Genomic DNA, 25,198 nt, shown 5'->3' with positions numbered 1-25,198 from the left:
TGAGTGGCATGGGCAGAAGTATACAGACATGATATACTAACCTCCCACTATGCAATTCAAACACACCAAACATCTATATCAGGACAGGACCAAGACAGCACCCAAACCATCCCCAGCTCAGGAGGAGAGGGGAAAGGAAAAGTGTGCCAGGCGGAGAAATCTTCCTATATTATTGGAGTCAATGAGAGAGGAACTGAGCTTGGCTTCTATGGCTCTGAGAGTCTTGGTTCTAAGAAATGTGTTCTCAGAATGGTCCTAAGAACCTTATTCTGAACAGTTTCTAGGTTTTGAAGTTTCCTGCAGTCCCCAGATCTCAGCACGGTAGAGGATTCACCCACTCTAATTTTTCAGAATAGGCAAACTCGGCCCTCCAGATGTTTTGGGACTACAACTCCCACCATCCCTAGCTAACAGGACCAGTGGTCAGGGATGATGGGAATTGTAGTCCCAAAACATTTGGAGGGACGAGTTTGCCTATACCTGGGTCAAAGTTTTTACCTTCACATCTCCATATATGGAGAGCTTCCTGCATCCATTTCATTTTCTTTTTTTTCTTTTTTTAAATATATAAATATTTATTGAAATTTTTGAGTTACCGTATAACAAACAAAGTTATAACATAACATAACATATTTTCTCATCTTCTTGTGACCTCCTCACATCCCCCGCCCCTACCTTCCATGTTAAAAAATTAATCCAGCAAATTATCATCTTACTTCCATCCTTACTGTCTGGTTATCAATTAAATTTAGCCAAATAGTTATCCAAAAGAAAACTTGTTTTTTCTTACATTTTAACTTATCTTCCTACTTCGCTTCATCTATTTTGATGGTGCCAAATTGTTTATAATCAAGCATCCTGCTTAACATTCATACAGTTTACAGTGTTTTTGCAAATAAATCTTAAATTTTTTCCAATCTTCTTCTACCGTCTCCTCTCCCAGATCTCGGATTCTGCCGGTCATCTCAGCCAGTTGCATATAGTCCATCAGTTGCATCTGCCATTCTTCCAGTGTGGGTAAATCTTGAGTTTTCCAGTGTTTCGCGAGAAGTATCCTTGCTGCTGTTGTTGCATACATAAAGAATGTTCGATCCTTCTTTACCACCCCTTGGCCGACAATACCCAAAAGGAAGGCCTCTGGTTTCTTAGAGAAGGTATACTTAAATACCTTTTTCAGTTCATTATATATCATTTCCCAGAAGGCCTTCACTTTAGGGCAGGTCCACCAGAGGTGAAAGAATGTTCCTTCATTTTCCTTACATTTCCAACACTTATTATCAGACAAGTGGTATATTTTTGCAAGTTTGACTGGGGTCATGTACCATCTGTATATCATTTTCATTACATTTTCTTTCAAAGCATTACATGCAGTGAAATTCAAACCAGTAGTCCACAACCTTTCCCAGTCCTCAAACATGATATTGTGCCCAATGTCCTGTGCCCACTTTATCATGGCCGATTTTACCGTTTCATCTTGTGTGTTCCATTTTAACAGCAAGTTATACATTCTTGAAAGTACCTTAGTCTTAGGCTCTAACAATTCCGTTTCCAACTTTGATTTCTCCACCTGGAACCCTAACTTTTTGTCAAGTTTAAAAACTTCCTTAATCTGAGCGTAATGTAGCCAATCTCGCACTTTATCTCTCATTTTCTCCATACTCTGCAATTTCCAATTGTCTCCATCTTTTTCTAGTATTTCCCAATACTTTGGCCATTTGGCCTCCATATTGAGTCTTTTTCGGGCCTTAGCTTCCAATGGTGAGAGCCACCTTGGAGTTTTATTTTCCAGTAAGTCTTTATATTTTGTCCAGACATTAAACACTGCTTTTCTGACAATATGATTCTTGAAAACCTTGTTAATCTTAACCTTGTCATACCATAAATATGCATGCCAACCAAAAGCATTGTTAAAACCTTCCAAATCCAGCACATCAGTGTCTTCAAGAAGTAGCCAGTCTTTTAACCAGCAGAAAGCTGCTGCTTCATAGTAGAGCCTTAAGTCTGGCAGGGCAAAGCCCCCTCTTTCTTTCGCATCTGTTAGTATCTTAAACTTAATTCTGGGCTTTTTGCCCTGCCAGACAAATTTAGAAATATCTCTCTGCCACTTCCGAAAGCACTCTGTCTTATCCACAATCTGTAATGTTTGAAACAAAAACAACATTTTTGGCAATACATTGATCTTGATAGCAGCAATTCGGCCTAACAAGGAAAGTTTCAGTCTTGTCCAACTATCTAAATCTCTCTTAATTTCTGACCAACATTTCTCATAGTTGTCCTTAAATAGACTCAAATTTTTTGCTGTTATGTTTACCCCTAGGTATTTTACTTTTTTCACCACATTTAACTCTGTGTCTCTCTCTGAAACCGTTCTGACTCTGCATCTGTCAGATTTTTTCCCAGTACCTTAGTTTTCTGCTTGTTTAATTTAAATCCCGCCACCCGACCAAAGTATTGAATTAATTGTAATACTCTTTTCGTGCTAGATTCTGGCTCCTGCAGGGTCAAAACTAGGTCATCTGCAAAAGCTTTAAGTTTATATTGTTTCACTCCGACCTGGATTCCTTCCACCAACCGGTCTCCTCTAATCATATTCAAGAGCACCTCCAGAACTGAGATGAATAACAATGGGGAGATAGGGCAACCTTGTCGTGTTCCTTTTTCAATTTTAAACTCTTCTGTCATCCTGACATATGGTTGTCAAGCCTCTGCTTAAAGACCTCCAAAGAAGGAGACTCCACCACACTCCTTGGCAGCAAATTCCACTGTTGAACAGCTCTTACTGTCAGGAAGTTCTTCCTAATGTTTAGGTGGAATCTTCTTTCTTGTAGTTTGGAACCATTGCTCCGTGTCCGCTTCTCTGGAGCAGCAGAAAACAACCTTTCTCCCTCCTCTATGTGACATCCTTTTATATATTTGAACATGGCTATCATATCACCCCTTAACCTCCTCTTCTCCAGGCTAAACATGCCCAGCTCCCTTAGCCGTTCCTCATAAGGCATCGTTTCCAGGCCTTTGACCATTTTGGTTGCCCTCCTCTGGACACGTTCCAGTTTGTCAGTGTCCTTCTTGAACTGTGGTGCCCAGAACTGGACACAGTACTCCAGGTGAGGTCTGACCAGAGCAGAATACAGTGGCACTATTACTTCCCTTGATCTAGATGCTATACTCCTATTGATGCAGCCCAGAATTGCAAGACTGAAGTCTTGAAGGACTTCAGTACAAATCACTAAAAATGACCAGTGCTTACATTTTAACAAAGAGTCAGATCAACAACTAAGGTACAATAGGTTTTATTTTTATTTCATTATAAATAGAGATGTACAGATGAAGGCCAATACTGAGGTTCCTTCCCAGGAGCCTGTCACAGTAAACTCTTGCCTGTTTGAACCCACAGTTAACTTTTTCTGCCAGCATCCTTCAACATAGACATGTGGACTTCTGAAGACCAATTCAGACAACTTCACACCATTCACCCAGCAGCTGAAGCCGGCAGCTGTAGAAGCAGCAACAGTAGACACAGCACACAGAAAACAGGATTAAGAAGCGTCCCTAAATGCAATTGTGTCTAACAAGGTACAAAGTCCCAAATGATCATTGTGCTATAAAAAATATTACACTTCATAAAACCAAGTTTGTTTTTTAAAAAAGTTACTCTGGTACATATAATAAATGTCTGTACACTGCAGCCCCTTTCAAACATGAAACGTTGAAGCATGGACATTTCAAACCAAACAGTTCACAAACATGGAGGTGGAGTTGGTAAATAAAATACTGCACCGCTATCTAGAAAAACTATTCCATAACCACAAACCACAAAATGAACCGTTTACAGCTCCATAACTTCATGTGTGGAACAAGGAGGAAGAAAATGGAAAAAGTGGCGGCAAAGATAGAGAGAAATGGGATGCCCTGCCCACTTTTGGTTCTGCCCCTTCCCACCCCTGGCACATTGTCTCCAACAGATTTCCCATGGGGAAATGTGGCCTCTGAGAAAAAAAGGTTCCTCACTTAGGTTCCTTAGACTCAAAAGTGTCCAGTCGTTTCCTGCAGATCAGGTTTTGCACCTGTTTGATTGGTTCAGTCTTTAAGGCATTTCACAAGTCTATTTCACAGGAGAGTGCAAAGGTAATGTGCCTAACATGCAGAGCCTCTGGATCACCTGCTACAACTATAGTGGCTTTAGTGATTTCAGTTTTTTAGTCTTCCTGGGTAAAGTATTTCTCTGAACCATGACACACCCTTTCATCCCTGACCAGCTCTTCAAAACCTTCAGGGGAAGATGTTCTGAAAAACTGGATCTATGTTCCCACCAGTTTGTTTTCATGATTTCATGAACAGCATTAGAGAGCACGGGAGCAAACCAAACATTTGGCGTCAAACAGCCTTTTAGAGTGGGAACCAAAAAGGCAGCCTTCCTGATATGACAGTTCTTCTGTGTAGGGTTTTGTCAAAACAAGCCTCAACTATTCCTCTTAGTCTTACTTTCTTTGACACTGATCCCAGAGTGGTGTGTATGTTTGACCTCTCATGAGGTGCAGGCTGCGGATTCTGTGGTTATTTCAGTTGCACTATACAAGCAACTAGCAACTAGAAGGTGAATTAAACCAGGTGAATCATGGTCTTGGAAACCCTGTGGCACTAGGAGTACTGCTGAGAATTAATACAATGATGGTGTCTCTGCACAGGTTCCAGATGACTAGTACACCACTGTCTCTGTGTGTTTTGGACTGCATTAGCTCCAACCAGTGATCTTTTCAAAGCCAAGCAATTATTTGCACCTGAACAGCACATAGGCAAGACAAGTGAAAGCCACCGTTCTTTTCATTCTCATTAGGAAAAGGCCTGAATTTGCAGTGTGTCCATATTCTGAGGAAGAAGCAAACTGTATTAATCAAAGACAAAACCCACAGCTCCATATCTGTGCTTGAAACAATTGTAATGTTAGGAGACGTTTTAGTGTGTTTGAGCACCTGAGAACAGAGGGATTCAGTCACCCCAAATAGCAAGTGGCCTCATGGTGTTACGCAATGACGCAAGCAGTTCTATGCAACTCTCACTTCATACACACACACATGGGTTTACAAGGGCATTTTCCAAGGTGAAACATAGAATTGTATAGTTGGAAGAGACCATGAGGGCCATCTAGTCCAACCCCCTGCAATGCAGGAAACTTTTGCCCAACGTGGGGCTTAAACCCACAACCCTGAGATTAAGAATCTTATGCTTTACTGGCTGAGCTATCCTGCATGAGCAACTTAATTCAGATATATGGTAGCAATGGCAGTTGGAAAATAGGAAGCTGCCTTATACTGGATCAGCTCACTAACTGGGTCCATCTAAGTCAATATTGACTGGCAGTGGCTCTCCAGGGTTAAAGACAGGGGCCCTTTCCAGACCTACCTGGAAATGACAGGGAAGGAACCCGGCATCTTTTTGCATGCAAAGCATGTGCTCTTCCATTAAGCTATTGTCTTTTTCTGGCAACTGGAGTACCAGTGAAGTCCATTAGATGAAACACAGATTTGGAAATGACTGAAAAAGCACATCAGATGCAATGCTTCTCTAAATCCAGTGGGACGAGAGAGTACAAGGTATTACAAAATTGATCTGTGGCACATAATATATTCCACTGGGAAAAAGCACCCAAGCACCATGATTCTGTGAAGGAGCAACATGCAATTTCAGTTATTTCTAGATGTGTGCATTGCATATAATGCACATTACAGTTGTACCTTGGATCCCAAGGTACAATCGGAAGCTGTGCCTTGGTTTCCGAATGTTTTGGAAGTCGAATGGACTTCCGGAATGGATTCCATTCGACTTCCGAGGTATGACTGTACAGTACTTATACTCCTACTGCCATTATCACCATAGATGTGAATCATCACCATGCAGACTCTGCAAGTGGGATGCAACATCTCCTGTGGTATCTATGGGTAGAAAGGGCAATATTTACACACAGTCAGCAGTCACTTATGGACTGGACTAATATACCCTTGGTTGAGTAGGGTCCAATAAGTAGTGGAATTGCACTCTGATTGTTAGGAAATAGCCAGGGCTCTTGTTGATTTTGGGTGCACTGGGCTCTTCTATTTAAAGGAGCAAGCAAGGACAAAAGTGAACACAACAGAAAAACAGGTCCACATGCTCAAGATTTCAAAAATATACAATACACCTATCGCCTGTCAAGCCTGAGCCAAAACCTTCATTTTATGGAGTTTCACAGCATTGTTTTATTCTAAAAGTCACACTTCAAGAACAGCTTCTCTGCTGCTGTCCTGTGTGCGCAGCACATAGAAACGAAACATTAAATATAATTTAAAAATTAAGGACAAAATAGAATAAAATAAATTACATGACGTTTTGTCACACAGAAACAGACTCCAAGGAGCACATTACAGTAGCTAATGCAACAAATCTGTTCTCTTGCATCTGCAGGCACAATTGACACCAATCTCCCAAGCTGCGTTTAGTATTGGTATGGCTTCACCAATCAGCAAAATAAATGTAATCTATAGGACGGCGTTTCCGTGCGCTGCTCTGGTTCACCGGAAGCGGCTTAGTCATGCTGGCCACATGACCTGGAAGCTGTCTGCAGACAAACGGCAGCTCCCTCGGCCTATAGAGCAAGATGAGCACGCAACCCCAGAGTTGCCCACGACTGGACCTAACGGTCAGGGGTACCTTTACCTTTATAGGATACAATATTCTGTCTTCACGTTCCTCCCCCCCCCCCAATAAGAGGAAACGAGAGACAATGTAGCATGCTGGTTTTTCCTGCAGAGTTTTGAAAGGTGGCGAAATCCATTATAAAATTGCAAGTCAAATAAAGTGCTTAAAATAATGGCCGCAATACAACTCAGAATCATAAAGCTGCTAAACCCAATATTTCAAAGGGCTTAAACATGCTTAAGTCTGTTTTGGGTTGTGGCCAATGAGTGCAATCCAGAGTAATTGACCAACATAGCACTTGCCACTGATGTCAGTGGGAGGTGGAACGTGTCCATTCTTGTCAATCACTTTATGCACAACACAATCACAGTTACGCCTGTTTCCACTGATGTTAGAAAAATACTGTAGATTTTTTTCTCACTGAAATTTCTCCACTGACAGTTTCTTTCGCTTCTGCTTGTAAGAGAGTAAGTTACTTTGTCATGTAGCTAATGTGGCATTATGAGCCATTATTTTAAATGGAACAGGCAAACAAAAGATCTCCATCTCCATGATAAAAGTAGGAGAGTTTGTAACACAGCATAGCATACTTAGAAAGCACTATTCTTGCATTCATTCATCCACACAGAGGGAGACTAGGTCATGCCTACTGCCCCACCAAAACCTCCACACACTCAAAGTTCTATTTGCACAGAGCCTCCACATATAGGCCTATGGTGCCATAAGGTCCTGTATCCATGATCCATACCCTCAATTTATCCAAGCATAGATAGTTGATTAATTAATTAATATAAGAATGGATGTCCAGAGCAAATGAGGTCCTTGAATGTGTGGCTATCAGCATCAGTGGGTGCAACCACAGCCCCCCCCCATGCATTATTTGCTGTACAGACCAAACACATGAAGGGTGCTTTTTGAGAAGTACAGCAAGCACTACTCAGCCAGCTCTTCTTTCTTCATGTTAAATACCGTTCTTAGTAGGTCATTGATTTCACAGCATCACATGCCTCTTCCTTTCACACTCAGCTCTTTGGAGATGAACTCTGCTGCAGCTGATAATGGGTAGCAGGATCAATTGCTAGCTGCGACAATTCACCATGACACAAATGCTGGTAGAATTGACCCCTAAAACCAAAGCGACTTGTTTCTCTACTGAAAATTGCTTACAAAAAGTGGCCTTACATAGCATCTAAAAGATCCCAAAAATAACATTTGGAGAAAATGAGAATAGGATCTTAGCAGTATACACTTAAATAAGAAGCAGTACAACAGTTGAAAAATTGGCACATGACATCTTTGAGTACCTGCTAACTCAGGATCTTGGCATTAACTTAAAAAACAAAAGCAACAAAAGGATTCGGAAAGCAAAGGATATCTTTGCCTTATGCTGGAGTTCTGCTAATTTTAGCAATTTATGTGCCAATAGTCCAAAGTCCTGCAAAATTAGCAATACAGATCAGCCTCTCTGAGCAACATGCGGCACATGTTTTCCCTTTTTAAACCAGGCATTCTTTGGGACCACTACAACCTCGTTGAGGTCAGTCTTTTCATCCCCCTCCGCTGGGCCAGGTTGGAGGACAATACAGGTTCCAGCTTTGGTGCCTGAGGTGCTCGGTTTAAAGCAAAGTAGGTGGCTGCCATTGCTCCCTGCAAAATAAAAATTGAGACCATGCGGATTTAAGAACAATGCCTGCTTTCACTTTTTAGTCCCACTCCCCACCCCCAATTTAAAGAAGATGGGGTATCTGCATCAAGACAAGAAGCAAAGGGAGCTTCTCCCAATTACTGCTTCCTTACTTTCTGAAGCAGGAGCCTATATTCTTCAACCACTAAGGCTAGTTTTGACTGTGGGACTCAGCTGAGTCATTAGTTATATATCACACTGTGGATTATCATGCATATGGTTGCTTATGTTCATATGCAGCAAAAGTGCATATTGGAGAAGGAGTACATGTTTGTTGGTTCATGTGTGCGTGCCTACACATAGGTGAAGAATGAGGATTTCAAAAGGTTTCTCTTTCCACCAGATCTTTCCGATCTCACCCAGAAAAAAATGTAGCTATACATGTGTATGTGCAACTCCTCTTCTACCAGTCCTTTATACTAACTGACAGATGGAGACTAGGATTTGGGAAGGAGGCAGGAGGAATCTAGGGCCCTGTCAGAGCCTCATGCCTCCTTCCCAAAGCATAGTCCCTCGCTTACCCAGTTTTGGGAAGGCAGCCTAAAGACTGGGAGGCGTCAAATGTTTCCAAGGGCCACCCCAAAAAGGTGTTGAGGGCCACATGTTGGACCACACTGCTCTAGGGCCATCATTCTCCTTTTCTGTATGCAAGAATACAAAGAAGCTTCATTTGGACTTACCTTTACCAGGTGAACATCCTGTCGGCTGAGCTGATTCTGGGATAGATACTCCCCGTTTACTATCCACGGGTGCCTTAGAACCAGGGCTGCTGTCAAGCGCTGATGGGGGTCCACGTGAAGCATCTTTGACACAATATCCTGTTAAAAAGAAATTAGAGGAGAAGAAAACTTGTGATTTTGTTTTCTTTTCCCCATGAGGATTTCCATTTTAAAGCCTGGGTAATGGTGGTAGTTTCAAAATATGGAATATTGGAATGGAATATGCCACTAGGAACTCATCATCTAAGAACTGGTCCTGCGCCCCTTGAATGTAGCCACTGCAAACAAAATTCCATGGTAGGTTGCTGGAGTGGGGTATGAGGTGGGGCAGCGAAAGACATACTGCCACAACCCCACACACCAAAACTCTCTAGGATGTTGTCTTGGAAATGTGTATGTGAAACAGCAATCTCAGTGTTGACTTTTAGGCAGGTAGAACAGAGGATTAGTAAGCTTACTTGGGTTATAACACAGAATGCAGCATGTACAGAAGTGGTCCTAGCCAGTTAGTGCACTCATTCCCTGCAACTAAGGGTGCTTCTAGATTATCAGCTTATAGGGGATTCATCCTGATTTGTTTGTGGAGAGGTTAGATGACATTGTGTCAAGCAACTGTTACTCCACACTTTCCATTGCTTCCCTTTTTGCAAATAGTCCAGTCTTTTGGGGAAGCAGGTTTTCAGCATAAGACCTCCCAACCTACTGTACTTAGGCAACCTGAATTTGTCAGTATGTGACTGAATCCCATAGAAAAACAGCAACTGTATTGAAATGCCCTAAAATTCCAAATCACCATTTTCACAATGGATAGGATACCGTGCAAAAGAGGCTTTTAGCAACAGCTTCCCTGTGTTCAAGCACAGTTTTGAACTTATCCTTAGAAGGTATGTGAAGGCGCTGCAATGAATTCACAGCCCAGTTCTGCATATTAGGTGATCAACATAGGAGTCAACTCCTGGGGGCTGAGGTGCCTTTGCCCCCCCCTAAAATATTTGAGGGAGTTAGGCCTCCCCAAAGTTGATAGGTATTGCCACTCAAATGTTGTGCATGTGCTACATCATGTGATCAATGATGCGAGGTGCAGCTTACCTGCCCCCCCAATATTTTACTCAAGTTGGCACCCCTTGTGATCAAGTACTAGTTTTAGTCATTAAGGACAATATGTCGATCACTTGTCAAGGGGTCCATGTAATGTGCTACTGTATTAAAACAGCTAAATGTATTAAGACAGTTGAAACAGTCTCTTTTTCTCATGTACTAAGGATTGGGATGGGTGAATAAGTCTACTTCTGGTCCATGCTACCTTCACATTCATTCACCCATAAGTCCATTCTATCTGTTTCTGTTTTAATCTATTGTTTTAAAAACAAATACAAAAAATTGTATTGAAGTAGACATTTCTAAATAACTTTTCTTTCAAAATATGTGTCTGAAAACAATTTTGATACGTTTTTGAACCACAAACAGCCTTGGAGGTTCCGAAAGGCCAACCTAAAAATATGTTATCTGCTTACCTTAGCAGCATCAGATATTGAATCCCAGTTTCCTCCTGTAAGTGCATACTTTCCACTGCCAATTCTGGCCAGAATCTCCTCTGGGGTATCATCTGGACCATTTGCAAAAGGAGTGAATCTGTTGAGCCACAAGCGGGTATTTTAAAGAGCTGTTTGCACAATGGAGAGTTACCAGAGCATAATAATAGGTTTGGCTTGAATAAAACTTTTAATCAGGCCTCACCCACTGAAGAAATAACAGCATTATTCATGAAAATGATTAACCTAATTGACTAAAGTAACAACAAAAATTGTGAGATGAGGCCCTTCATTTTCATGGACACAACTGTACGACACCTCTTTTGAACTGTGTCAGTCATAACAAAACATCATCCGGGGGGGGGGGGAGGGAGTTCCTCCTTCCAAAATGTCCCCCTTTATTTATCTTCCTTGCAAATGGAGAATGTTTTGGTTAATTTTTTATTTTATTTTTTTAAAAAACTTAAGTAGTAAGGAGCTTACCTCTTAGCAGGACAAATAATTGAGATCTAGCACAATGGGGTGGGGTGGGGGGGAATCTGCATACACACTATACCTTAAAAGCATATTCAAAGCATATCCCCCCCCCACCTCAATAATGCTGGGATTGGTACACCCCTTACAGAGCTACAGTTCCCAGCACCTTAATAAGCTACAGTTCCCAGGATTCTTTGAGGGGGAAATGTACTTTGAATGTGTAGTTCGGCATGTGGTCTGAGACTTAGGAAAGTGTCAACTCTTATTTTTAAAGCATAAAAGAAAGCAGAACAAGACCTCATTTTAGGAGCTGAAATAGATGTGATGCTAGTCATGCAATTAGCAATTGTGTAAACTGCTTTTTACAAGTAAATGGCAGTGTGGGATCTCTGTTTCAGCATGGGACCCTGCTATTGGGGACAAGGTGCTTTAACCCTGCTCTGGATTGAGCTCCCAATTTGGATTGAGTCACCGTTGCTTGCAATTTACTTTTAAAAAGTCATTCATACAATTGCTGTTTACAAGGAAGGCATCCCATTTGTTCAGCAGACTTTGCGTAAAATCCCAATTTTGATTGTTCTTTGCAATAAATAACAGCAAAAAGGAACTCCTTGGGTGATGCTTGGCATTGGTTACCTCCAGGGGGGAAACTTGGCTGCCACTGCAGTAGCCCATGGAGAAGACTTCCAACTTGTGCAAAGATACTAGGAAGGCCTTGCACCTACCCTGCTAACATGGTGTACAATAGAATCCCTAAGCTCCAGATATCACAGGCTGCATCATAGCCTTGCCGTTTCAGGACCTGTGGAAAGGAGAACAGAAGTAGAAGAACGAGGTTATAAAACTCTTTTTGGAACTGCCAAGAAATATATGATAGTGGCTTGGTTCACATTTGCTTGAACTTGTTGGAAAGAGTGATCACCTTGGACAGGGAAATAATTGTACAAGGAGACCTAACAATGCAAGTTGAGGAAATGAAATACAGTCATACCTTGGATCCTGAACGCCTTGCGAGATGAACGTTTTGGCTCCTGAACGCCGCAAACCCGGAAGTGAGTGTTCCAGTTTGCAAACGTTCTTTGGAACCCAAACATCTCATGCGGCTTCTGCGGCTTCCAATTGGCTGCAGGAAGCTCCTGCAGTGAACCAGAAGCCGCACTTTGGTTTCCGAACATTTTGGAAGTCAAACGGACTTCCAGAACAGAAAGAGGTACGACTGTATTTCATTACACAGTCTGGTTTTGTCACTATGTATTCTTGACTCCTGCATCCTCAAAAGGCAGAAAATATACCAAAGGAGGGAGAAAACTGATGCCAGTGCTGGCCAACTCATAGCAGAGAACTAGGGGGTCCACCTGAAGAATGCAGCCCTGAAGACTGCAGCAGTATATTCAATGAATGGTTGATTTTGCCCATAGGAATAAGAATTAGGTTTTCAAAAGTGATAGAGCAATTGCACAATTTAAGGCTACATGCTTCTTTTTATTTCATCACTTGGGCCTTAGTGTTTGATGGTGCCGTTGGGTGGTTGATTTGTGCAAAACAAACAAACAAAACCTGCCCCACTTCCAGACCACTATCCAGTTGATCATAAACAAAGGATCCATAGCATTTAGAGCATGGCATCTTCCCAGAAGCTTATTTAAATCTGTTTCACACATGGCTTTATTCTTACAGAACTGTTATTGCTACCATACAAAATAAGTATATATGTTATGTATGTGTGCACTTGTTATGAGGCTTCATTGAGAAGTTCAATTCAGTTCACATTTAAATCTGAATTTATTAAATTCACACTTTCCAAAGCAATATGAAAACTGAAATACAGTCATCCTTCCAAATTCACACTTATTTGAATTTTGTGATGCAGTGATCCAACTGAGCGTTTACAAAATGCATATGTTAGGGAGAAGTGAGAATAAAAATGGATATACTAGGAAAAAATAGCATTCAAATAACATTAAAAATGCATTCTATTAGGAGAAATTGTTTGCAAAAATGTGTACATTAGTCAAAACTGCAAACAAGCATGGATTTATTAAGAGAAATTTGCTGAATAATTTTCATGAGGTTTGTTTTTAAAAGAATAAAAATAAATTGTAAGTTGCTGAAGTAATGTGGAAAATTGAATTTATTATTGGAAAAATGAGAAACTGAGAGAACGAAAACTGACAGCTCCTTCCATCCCTAACTGTTACATATAATGAATGTGTGTGTCTTGTTGTGCCACAGACGCAGTTGTTCATTCCCATATTTGTTCCAAACAAATCAAGTTTTCAACATGTAACCAACTATAACATTATGCAGACAATTATAATTGTTAATGATGAAATACTGTTTTTCAAGAATTAGTTTCATTGATCAGAAATGCGTTTAATGTTTCAGAAATAAACTGCTATGACTGCATGTAAAGTCACTATGGATTTTGAAACAAAGCAATAGTATGGTTTTGGCTTTTATTATATACTGATAGCATGAAACTGCCTGTGGGAGTCTTAATCATGTAAGCTAGAATGGTTATTATCAAATGAGACTTTGAGACTGAAAATACAGCACAGCATGTAGCTGCATGTTTGATGATTACACATAAAATTCTCCCTATGCTGGGCCCAAACCTAAAAAGTATGGTGAGTGCTACCTGGCACTAGATCTGTAATGTCTTCCCCAGCAGTCTATAAGACCACAAATAAAGCCCACCTAGGCTTGAATGAAAACTGGAGAATAAAATAATTTACACACTGACAGGAGATTAACAGCCTTTGTGATTCATGGTTTGTTTTCCTGCATTTGTTCCCACTAGATGGCAGGCCAATTCCTCCTCTCAGATATCCTTAACAATCCATGATAGTTCATGTTGTAATTATTACATTGCCGTCTACTAAAAGAAAATCAATGGGTTCCAAGTAAAACAGAGAAGACTAATGTAAGCAGACATGTTATTTCGCCTTTGCCATTCCCTCTGGCTGCTTTCCTAACATTCAATTTAATTGGACAAATGTTTCAGAGGCAAGGGAGTCTGGGATCAGAGCGAAGTTTGAGGTGAACGTCAGGATATTAGAGAAGAAAATGTTTCAAAAGCTGCTTGCCAAAACTGCTGTGGCATTTCTTACAAAGAGCAAAAGGGGAAAAGGGGTCTAACTCTTCCTCTAACAGTTTTTTGCACCCTGAACCTTCATCCAGCCGATTTATACCACTCCACACCACATCCTGGTTTGCATGTTTGCAAGGCAAGAGCCCTGAGTCCTGTGGAATGCCACATGCAGACTCCCATGGGTTTGAGCTTGCCTTTTGCACATGTCACCTTCTGAGACAAATCAGGCAAAAAGCAATAAAACCATCAGAAAATATGATGCTCAAGGAAAATGGACTCGTATCAAAAGCAACTGAGAGGCCAATCTAAAGCTGTTTTGCCTCTCCAACAATGATGTAAATATGGGATATGATGTTACAGTTGCTGGAACAGGGATCGCTCTGCTATGTACCTCAGGTGCTACAAAATTGGCTGTATAACATGGTGTCATTAACAGGCCATTCTCAGCTCTCAGTTGTTTGGCAAATCCAAAATCACAGATCCTGATGGAGTCGGGGTTACCTGACTCATCCATGTAAAGAATATTACTAGGTTTCAGATCTCGGTGAACAACCTGCAAGGAAAGGAAAAAGGGTTATATAAAGTGAAGTAGCTGTTGCAATGATAAATGTCAAAGTTGGTTTGTGTTGGAATCTGGAAATTCTCAAGATTTACCATTTGAAGTTTGTTTTGGCATTTGGTGTCATGCTTTGCTAATGTTGACATTTACCAAATGATAATGTACATAGAGTTGCATTTTAGTCGTAAACCAAATAAATTTGATAATTCTTTTCTATTTACCTCTGGTCTTCTGAAATGTTACAAATTTTCACTAAATAGTATTCACTAAATTAGTATTCACCCAGAACACGCACAGGTCCATTTGATTTCAGCTGGCTATGTTGTCTGCCTCCTCTTTACATAGGATTAAATATATGCCCCCCCCCATATAAAATACTGAGTCAAGTCCAAATATAAATGTTTATGATAAAGTCTATTATACCCTTTGGGTTTAAGGAAAGTAATATGGATTAGCTCTTTGGTATGGAAGATACTATCCAAGTTTGATATCTTTGATATGGCATTCCTTATTCTACAGGCGTGTTCTTCAATAGTAAATTAGTAACTTACAAGTTTATGCACATTTTGGGTAATGCCCAAATAAGAAATAAAATAAAGAGAGCATTTTTAGAAAGCAGAGGAAATTGTACTTACTCCCTGGGAATGCAAATAGTTGACAGTCTTGGTAATAGTACAAAGTACAGCACTGGCCTCTCGTTCTGAGAAGCACTTCTGCCGAAGTATTCGATCTAAGAGTTCCCCTCCTCGCATCAGCTCCATCACAAGGTATACATATTTCCCATCATCATAGACCTATACATGCAGAGAAGCAATCAGGTGTGTGATTCAAAATTCTCCATCCATCCATTTCTTTATTTCATTTATTGCCCTTCCTCCATAAGGATGTAAATGTCATGTGGGCACTGTCTTAAATGTTCCAGCACAAGGTTTTACCAGAAGATAATGGAAGCTAAAGTAGCTGAATAGGAAAGGAAACAGTAGATGGAGGAGATTCCTCTTTCACTTGATGCTTGGCGGTGATGTTTAGAGAGGGTCCTCCTTAAACCCAACCTCCCAATGGCAGCATTTTAAAATAAATAAATAATCATCATAACATGCATGAATCCATAGTGAAAAAATAGAATTAAATTGCTGATTGTAACAGGAGAAAGCAGCAACACTATAAAGCACATTAAAGGTAAAGGTAAAGGGACCCCTGACCGTTAGGTTCAGTCGTGAATGACTCTGGGGTTGCAGCGCTCATCTTGCTTTACTGGCCGAGGGAGCTGGCGTACAGCTTCCGAGTCATGTGGCTAGCATGACTAAGCCACTTCTGGCGAACCAGGGCAGCGCACAGAAACGGCGTTTACCTTTCTGTCGGAGAGGTACCTATTTATGTACTTGCACTGCATGCTTTCGAACTGCTAGGTTGGCAGGAGCAGGGACCGAGCAATGGGAGCTCACCCCATTGAGGGGATTCGAACTGCCGACCTTCTGATTGGCAAGTCCTAGACTCTGTGGTTTAACCCACAGAGCCACCCGTGTCCCTTAAAGCACATTAGCCTCTGGGGAAAAAAAGATGGGGAAAAACCTTTGGTTGCCCTGCCCCTTCCTGCTTGCTGGAAAGATGCTGCATATCCCCTCCATCATTTGGAGATATAAATATATGTGAATAACTTGGTGGGAAACAGTAGCAGAAGTAGCCTCCAAAGCACATAGCCTATTCTGCTTCTGCACATTGGTGAAGAAGCCACTTGTTTCTTCTTTAGACTCCTCAGGAACCTACCGTGTTGAGGTTTGCAAGATAGTAGTAACTAAGTGCAGTCAGAAATCTTGACAGCACATTGTTGATTGTCTAGTTTGACCGTTGTGGTTTTGGTTATTTTCAAACCACCTAGAAGCTCCATGTGAACATTAAAGTCCTTGCATCTCAGAGTTCCTGATTTTATTTATTTAAACCTTTACTTTATGGCCTCTCCCCTGGAATCTAGTGTAACTGAGTCACCAGTAAAAAAATAAGTTATTTTCCTACAAGTAACATGAATACATTTAACCAAACTCAAATCTCCACTGAGTCATACATGCACAAAATGTAGCTGGAATTGGCTTCACACCACTGTCTACAACCAGCTGTTCATATTTTTCTGTGGATGAGTTTGGTGACTTGAGAGACCTCTTACATCTTTAAGAGTGATGATGTTTGGGTGCTGTCCATATCTCAGAAGAATCTCAATTTCTTCAGAGGGGTCCCTTTTGCTTTTATCAATGATCTAGAAGCAAAGGATTCAATGGTAATTAGGTGTTGTATTCAAGTGAAGGTGTAGCTAACATTCATAAGACTCCTTTGTGTGTTTACTCAAAAGAAGAGCTTCAAAGAAATGGAGACATACAGCGCATCAGCACACTAAAATTTCAATTAGCAATAACTGAGCCTTGGATTAACCTCTTTGGTTACAATGTTGCCACGGACTCATTGAGATGCATCAACTCATTGGTTAAGCAGAATAAATAAACAGCAAATCGTAAAGGGGGGAGGAAACCTTCGTAGCTACTAACTACAAATAGATGTCAATTGTACAGGTGAAACATAGAGAAAGGTGGCAGGTTACGTTGCTTAAACTATTCTATTTGGTACAACATGTGTTACGATACAATGGTTTGCTTCCAATAAACCACAAATTGAACTCCACTCCTGAAGCAAGATTTCCCCAGTATATACCCCACCCTTCACCCAATTGGTGTGGGATAGGGTACTGGGGCTGCAAATGGAGGTGAGAAATTATGGTGAAGTCTGTTGTAGAAGTGCCTAGATTGTGACAAGGTCCTTTGGGATCCAGCCCTGTATTTGTAGGGCATATGTGTGGGATGCAAGATACTATCCACAGTGAAATGCATTTTTTAGGCGGGATATAAAGAATTCATTTGTAAATTTTGTGTGTCATTTCATATTCAAGTCACTCTGCAAGAAACAGCAGATCCACTAACTATGTGTCATATAAATATAAAGTCCAAGGGTGGGAAGAGCATTAACAGCCATACAATGCAGGAATTTTAAAGTGGCAGTTTTGTCTAAAATTAATTAATCTGTAATATTAATACTGAGTAAAAATACTGGAGGTCTTTGATGCTATGAAATACATGGGGTTCAATTTAAATACCTCTCCTAAATATAAGTCTTTGTGTGGTTTTTAATATGCTTTTGTTGTTTTTTTTCTGATGCCAAATTACCACTGTTGTAAGAAAATTACTACGGTATTGCTAGCATTATTTTAAAAGAACATGGCATAATTCTATTTTCCCCCTCAGATGAGAGGTATTATGATTTTAACTGTTTCTAGGGGATCTTTTCTTTTTTTGCACAGTTAAGCTTGATTAGCTTAAGCAATTCATTCATGCTATAATTAACTTTTCCATAACATTGGAATAATCACTATTTTGGAAAGAGATAAAGGAGACACACACACACACACACACTTTGAGCAGCATGGCCATTAGTACAGAGTGTGCCATAATATCTGCAGGCACTATTGGTTCAGTTACTTCCACTATTCATTGACTCAGCATTCATAACACAAGCCTTCAATTGTACTGCTATTAGCACTCTGGGCATTTGAACATTAAGCCCTTTAATTAAGCAATTCACAAAGCATCTATCCGTTGGGTTAAATTAACTCTTATGATAAACTTGTATCCCAGATAGTGCAATATATCATAATGCCATTATACAAATCTATGGTGATACCACTTTTGGAATACTGTGTGCAGTTCTGGTCACCTCACCAAAAAAGGATATTATAGAGTTGGAAAAGGTTCAGAATAGGGGGACCAAAATGATCAAGGGGATAGAGAGCAACTCCACTGTGAGGAAAAGCCTGATAAGCAGCATCTCTATGCTTAAAGACCTTGGCAGGTTTATACCACGGCAGGTGGTCCATTAAATACTACTGAATAATACCAAATAAAATATGTAGGGAAAACAATATGCAAACATCCTTAGATGCATGCAAATGCAAATTAGTTGTGGCTTTCCATGATATATTTCAACTGAGGCTTTCAGTGCTAAGCAAGTTTCCCACCTCTGAATCAACAAAATATAGCAGTGGTAGAAGGAGAAGACTCAGCTACAAGAAAAGAAAAAAAAGGTACAAATTCACGAGCACAAGAAATACAAAGACATACAGGAACTGGAAACCCAGTATGTACATGTTTAAAGATGTAATATTATTTGCTGGTTGTTACAATCCTTGCTGCTTTGCAAATGATTCTGCTAACAGTGAATGGATAAAGTTTCCCTGAGAATGAGTGTGCAAGCTCCAAATGTGTATATGATCAATTGCTTATAATAAATTTCTTCTTCTTGCCTCAAACCATTAAAATTCTGCAGATGACAGCATGACAAGTTGATGTCTTACCTTCACAGCAAACTCTGCTTCTGTGGATTTATGTACACACCTCTTGCATACTGAGTAAGAGCCAACACCAATGTCCTCCTTGATTTCATAACCATCTGTAAAGTGAATATTGTTCCCATGTAACTGCTATAGAGGAAAACAAAACGATAGCATAAGAAGGCAGGTCTTATGGCAGTTTCCAACAGAAGACCAAACAGAGTTGAAAACTAAAAGACAATTGTTCCTCACATAGCCTCAGCAGAACTCACGTCTTAATTTATGCCAGTCCAGTTAAAACTATAACCCTTTGCACACTCACTTGAAATTAATCCCACTGAGCTGAATTCTCAATGGGACTTTCTTAAAAGTTAGGGATGAGGAACTCTGGATCCTCCCAATGTTGGATTTCAACTTCCATCATCCTTGACCATTGACCATGTCAGGCTGATGAGAGTTGGAGACCAACATTGGGAGAGCAATGAGTTTCCCCTCTCTGTTCTAAGCAAACATAAATGGGATTAGGCTGTAAATGATGCTATAATATTTTTTTTAAAAAATGAATACATCAGTCTCATTTAAAAAATAATAATACATTGGTCTCTGGGTGTTTTAATACAAGCATCTCATTACCAGAGTAAGGAATTAAAACATGCGCATATAATAATGAATGCCTGGAAGAGTTCTAGTTTCCTATATTAGCCACCTAGAACTATAGCAGCTACTATTACCTAGAGAAATTACCTCACTTTCAATTACAGTGGTACCTCGAGTTACAGACACTTCAGGTTACAGACACTTTGAGTTACAAACTCCGCTAACCAGGAAGTGGTTGCTCCAGGTTAAGAACTTTGCCCCAGGATAAGAACGGAAATCGCACGCCAGCAGGAGGCCCCATTAGCGAAAGCGCGCCTCCGGTTAAGAACCGTTTCAGGTTAAGAACGGACCTCTGGAACGAATTAAGTTCTTAACCTGAGGTACCACTGTACATCTAAGAAACAGAACCCAGGGCAGGGCTCTGAAGACATTTGGAGGATTGACCCTCCTGCACGAATCTAACCATCAGCTGCAAACATTGTTGGTGGCTCTGGACTGTGATCCTCTCCCAAAGCAGGTGCAATTGGTTGGGACTTTTTGGTGGTGGTGCCTTAATTGTGGAACTCCCTCACAAGAGAGATTAGACTAGCCCCTTCCCTCTTGTCCTTTAGGGAAGCAATGAAGACATTTTTGTTCTGCCAGGTTTTCAATGCTTTTAAACTTTTTTCTAGTTATGGGTTTATCTGTTTATTGTGGTTTGAAGTATAACAGGGGGCTTTTTGAGAGCTGTATATAGGAGTATATAGGAGTGGGCTTAATTTTTAATGGCTGGAGGAAACCCGTTTGTTCCTTCCCCAAAGCACCCTTGAAATCTCTTTCTTTCTTTCTTTCTTTCTTTCTTTCTTTCTTTCTTTCTTTCTTTCTTTCTTTCTTTCTTTCTTTCTCTCATATAAGTGAATTGCTGCCCTTTAATCCTATGGCACAAAACACTTGAAGACACTGCTGCTCTGCCTACTTGTCATTCTTGATGCTGAGAGGCTTGCCTGCAGGGGCATCCAATAGGTCTCTGTGCAGAACATGAAAGAGAAGCACTGAGCTTCTCCGGAGTCCTTGCAATATGCAAGTTCTCCTTCCATATAAACATTGCCTGCCATTTTTCTGGTGTTTAATAATTCTACCAAATTTGGCTAATGAAAGTGGCATTATTTATTGCATACATGCAAAAACATCACACTGAAGGCAGGCAAGCACCACAGCATTTCAGGTAGAAGTCTGGGTCCCAGTGACTAAAAAGAAAACCTAATAGAGTACTGCAAGCTTCTTGAGATTGCATTTAAGTATCACGTTATGATTTCAACTTGCATCATGATTTCTGTCAATAGGACTATCACAATCAGGAAAATGTATACAATACTAAGGAATAGGCCTAACACTAATGTCCAGCCTGTGAAAAATATTGTGCTTTGGGCTTGTGTCTAACATTAGTAAGGGTCAACTGTGTTCACCCTGGATATTTGCAAATATGGCAGACAGCCATCAGCCTCCAGTGACCATACACACTTTCACCAGATGCATCCTTACCTGGACAATGGGGTGAACTGTGATTTTGTGGACGTCTTGCTGTGGAGGCTCCTGCACCAAGTTGGATGCAACGAAGCTGAATCCCCTGAAGAGATTATGAGCATTGGCACTTGGAGGGACGCCTGGGGAATCTGCAGAGGAGGTGAGATATGATTCAAGGGACGATTGGGGATTCCAAACCAATACAAAGAGAGTACAATATTTCATTCAGGAAATTAGAATGCTACAAGCAGGTCCTACCAATGCTGTAAAGAAACAACTCCAGATTAAAAAGTTGACCCAACTGACAGCAGGCTACCTTAGCGGGTACAGGACTGAATGTGTGGCACACATAGCTCTTGTCTGCTCATCTGTGAGCATCTCCTACCTGGGGCAGATGCCTCACTCTACCTGTCCATGCAAACTCTTCCCAGTCCACCTTTACTTAAACATAAAGCTGTCTCTGTACTTTCAGGAGTGGCAGCGTGAACATAGTGGATGGTGGGATGAGGAGCCAAGGTACAAAATTACTTTTAGAATTGGGAGCAGCATATTGCAAAATGAGCCCATGCCAGTAACTCCCCTTTAAGCTTTAGATGCTAGAACATTGGTTATTGAACAAATTTCTTTTTTCTTCTTTCTGCTGTGCAGATTTCAGAACTGGTTTGCACCACAACAGTACACAATTGATATCCAGCTAATCCAGGCTTCCTCAAACTTGGCCCTCTAGATGTTTTTGGCCTACAACTCCCATGAGCCCTAGCTAGCAGGCCCAGTGGTCAGGGGTGATGGGAATTGTAGTCTCAAAACATCTGGAGGACCGAGTTTGAGGAAGCCTGAGCTAATCTGTTGATTTGCACCAGTATGGACACAAACTAAAGGTGAAAAATTATGACCAAGCAGCCAGTTATTTAGGCAGTCAGTTATCCGGGCTGGGAGATGGCAGTTTGCGGCTGTGTGTACACTCTTGTTTACTCTTCATCCTGTGAGCTCCCACTGCTGGTTTGGGAAGCAGTGTACACATGATGTTAACCAAAAGCCACACCTTTCCTGTCATTTTTAAATGAAATAGTACATTCTGATGTGTTTCTCCCTAAATCAGAATTGGGGGAAAAGAACGGAGCTGCATTTTAATCTGGTAATGTGAACCTAGCCTATGTCATCCAATCACCTGAAGACTTTACTATTCTACTGTTTCCCTGGATTTCTGAGTAGATGCAGATGTGTTGGAAATTCTTGTCCACACTACAGTTTCTGTCCATGCTAGTATTACTCCAGATTTTATAGAGCCAAACTGGTGTGGGAAAATATCACGGTATGGACTCCTTCCATGTAATCTGGTCATTTCACAAAATGCTGGAGGCATAGAAAGGAACATTGCTGCAGCAGCAACCACACTGCCAGAGAAATGCAAAAGCTCACACTAACTTGATCTCTATAACTGAGAAATTGCCTCAGGTTAAGAGCGATGACTGACTACAGCAATTTGAGAACTCTGCAGTGAATGAGCTAATTTGGTTTTAGCTTGGGACAGAAAGGAGCAATTTCTGAGGTGCTATTACTGTATGTCAGAATCTTATGCAGGGAGGAAACAGGAGATATGAATAGGGTGGGTCAAAGCATAACAGTCTCTCACTCATCTGCACCCCTCGCTTTGCTGCAAATCTGGAAGGGGGGAAAATGCTGGTGTTTTATTAGGTTTTGCTTAGAGCTCTAATATTTCCAGTGATGTGTAGTCTAGTTGCCATAGGAAGCTCTGGTGTTATAGTATATATAATGCGGGAGACACCTGTGGAAGAACAATGTACCTGTATAACTGATTCTTGGGCTCTTGGAAAAGCCAGAAAATTTTAGTTACAGAGAACTAAGTAAAATCTGTATGAAAAACTATCTGGATTGGCATCCTTTCCCCCCAGGATCACCTGGTCATAATGTTCATGGAAAGTTATTTTAATTGTTTCAAAAGAGGGGTGTCTAGCTGTGGATTAAGAAGGGGGAGGAAGGCTACTTTTAAAATATAGCTAGACATTCTGTGTCAGCATTAAATTTCATGGTTTGCATTAAGATCCTACAAGACTACCGGCCGGCCCTATCCCATGTTGTATATGTACTGGATTTGAAACTGATTTTTGCATATGAACTTGTTTTAAATTGTTTGTATATGAGATTCTTTTTACATATGGAATTGTTTTTGTTTCTACATATGGAATTTAAAAAATCCTTTTATTGCTGTTGTTTTTAATGTGACATCGCTTCAAGATACTTTACGGGAAGTGATTCATAGATGGAATAAAAAAACATTCATAATGATCTTTTCCATTGAATTTGTTTATTTTATTTCTCTTGCTGCTATTCCTGGTTACCTGTTGGTGTCCGTGAAGTGAATTCAGGGTCGAAATGAAAGGTGTCCTCTGGCCGTCCCACAGCAGGTTTAAAAGGTGGCATGATTTCTTTCCTGTACAACTTCTGCAAAACAACCACCACCACAAATGATGGATTAAAATAATTGCCAACAAGATACATAAAAGAACAAAAACACAGGAAAGATATTTTAGGTTACAGTCCATGGGTGTAGCCAGGGAGGGCAGCTCCCCCCCCCAAAGCAAGTAAATAAATAAAAATACTTAACTGACCAATTGTATCACAGATAACTCGGTTCTGTCTCCCCAACATAAAGCCTACCCCCCAAAAATAAATCCTGGCTACGTTCATGCTACAGTCCTATACACACTTACCTGGGAATAAGCCCTATTGAACACAATGGGCCATACTTTCAAGTATACATGCATAGGGTGGTATTGTAATACACACATTGCATCTTGTGTTTAGGAAATTATGTTCAGTGCTAAGCCTAGGAAAAGGTGGGAAGATCACTCTTGAAATATTCTATTACCTAAACATCTATTTCCTCTATGCTTAGCAGTATCACACAATCAAATGAGGTATTAGTGTTGTAATGTGCCATGATGCAATGTATGAAAACAACCACTAAGGGGTTTCTGGGATTGTCAGCCCTGGGTGGAGTCTTGCTTTAAATGGGAACGATAACTGATTTATCTTACACAAAATTGCTGTGAGGACAAATGAGGTAAGGGTTCAAAGTGCAGCTCCTTGCACACAGAGCTGACACGTGTTTGTCTCTTTGCACAGTGCCAGGCAGATGGCCAGCTTTAACACTGCAGACTACGTACTAGAGGAGGGAAAAGGCAACGTGGAGGTCTGCAGTAAGCCCTTTCACTCCTTAACAAGTGACTGGCACTGTGAAGACTGTGACAAGCAAGCAGCCATCTGTTTGATGCCACATGTAATCCCACTCAAGAATGTGAGGGGCTGTTTATTTATTTATTTATAGTGTGTGTGTGTGTGTGTGTGTGTGTGTGAGAGAGAGAGAGAGAGAGAGAGAGAGAGAGAGAGTGTCAATGGGTGATCCATGTGCAGGAAATAGATAGGCACTGCAAATCCTAATGTGGTGAATGAGGTAAGAGTTGTTTAAAAGTTGATTTTAAAAATGCTTCAAAGCAGACTTGTGAACACATATTTAAGATTGGAAGAGGGGTATGGGGTGTCTGTTTATTTCTCAGAAAGTTAATTTTTTAAATTCATCTTTGATTCCAACTTCCTCCACTTGTTTGTTGTACTTATTGATATTGTTTCATATCAGGCCAATATTCCTGTCACAGTTTTCTTTGTTATGACTAGATTCTGATGCCATTTGCAACGTTGCTTTCTCAAACTCTCTTTTACACATTTCCTCGAGCAGAGCTTTGCTTCTTGCTGCTGCTGTGTGTTTCCAATAACTCTGCCCAGGACTTCAACGTAAACTTAACAGAGGACTTGTTCTCCCTGGGATCCATATAACGTACCACAAAGAAGAATAAGGAAGCAACCATGAGTCACAAGTTAAGCCTCATTGCCATTATTTGTGAAGGTATGAATGCTTTGTGTAACAGAATTTCCTTTTTAAAAATAGGTAGAAAAACAAGAGAGGCAGATGTAAA

General features: G+C 40.6%; 1 protein-coding gene across 5 annotated transcripts in view; it reads right to left on the bottom strand.

Annotated features, from left to right (window-relative positions):
* Window positions 1-7,041: 7,041 nt before the first annotated feature.
* Window positions 7,042-25,198, bottom strand: part of RPS6KA2 (ribosomal protein S6 kinase A2) — a 180,598-nt gene continuing 162,441 nt past the window's right edge. For 4 of the 5 annotated variants that reach the window (XM_081906842.1, XM_081906844.1, XM_081906845.1 and 1 more), the window contains 10 exons: window positions 23,564-23,666; window positions 21,222-21,352; window positions 19,128-19,253; window positions 16,896-16,985; window positions 15,370-15,528; window positions 14,567-14,728; window positions 11,810-11,886; window positions 10,590-10,707; window positions 9,037-9,174; window positions 7,042-8,319 (listed from right to left, as the gene is read on the bottom strand). In XM_081906842.1, the coding sequence (XP_081762968.1) occupies window positions 8,194-8,319; window positions 9,037-9,174; window positions 10,590-10,707; window positions 11,810-11,886; window positions 14,567-14,728; window positions 15,370-15,528; window positions 16,896-16,985; window positions 19,128-19,253; window positions 21,222-21,352; window positions 23,564-23,666 (1,230 nt within the window). In that variant the 3' untranslated portion in view covers window positions 7,042-8,193. Of the gene's footprint in view, window positions 8,320-9,036; window positions 9,175-9,236; window positions 9,381-10,589; window positions 10,708-11,735; window positions 11,887-14,566; window positions 14,729-15,369; window positions 15,529-16,895; window positions 16,986-19,127; window positions 19,254-21,221; window positions 21,353-23,563; window positions 23,667-25,198 lie in introns of those variants that run through there. The other variant, XR_014167184.1, reaches the window with a different exon arrangement.

The sequence above is a fragment of the Podarcis melisellensis genome (genome assembly GCF_964234715.1).
Source record: "Podarcis melisellensis genome assembly, chromosome: 3".
Taxonomy (NCBI): Eukaryota; Metazoa; Chordata; class Lepidosauria; order Squamata; family Lacertidae; genus Podarcis; species Podarcis melisellensis.
Note: the sequence above shows the minus strand (reverse complement) of the source record. Positions and strands in the feature narration are given on the sequence as shown.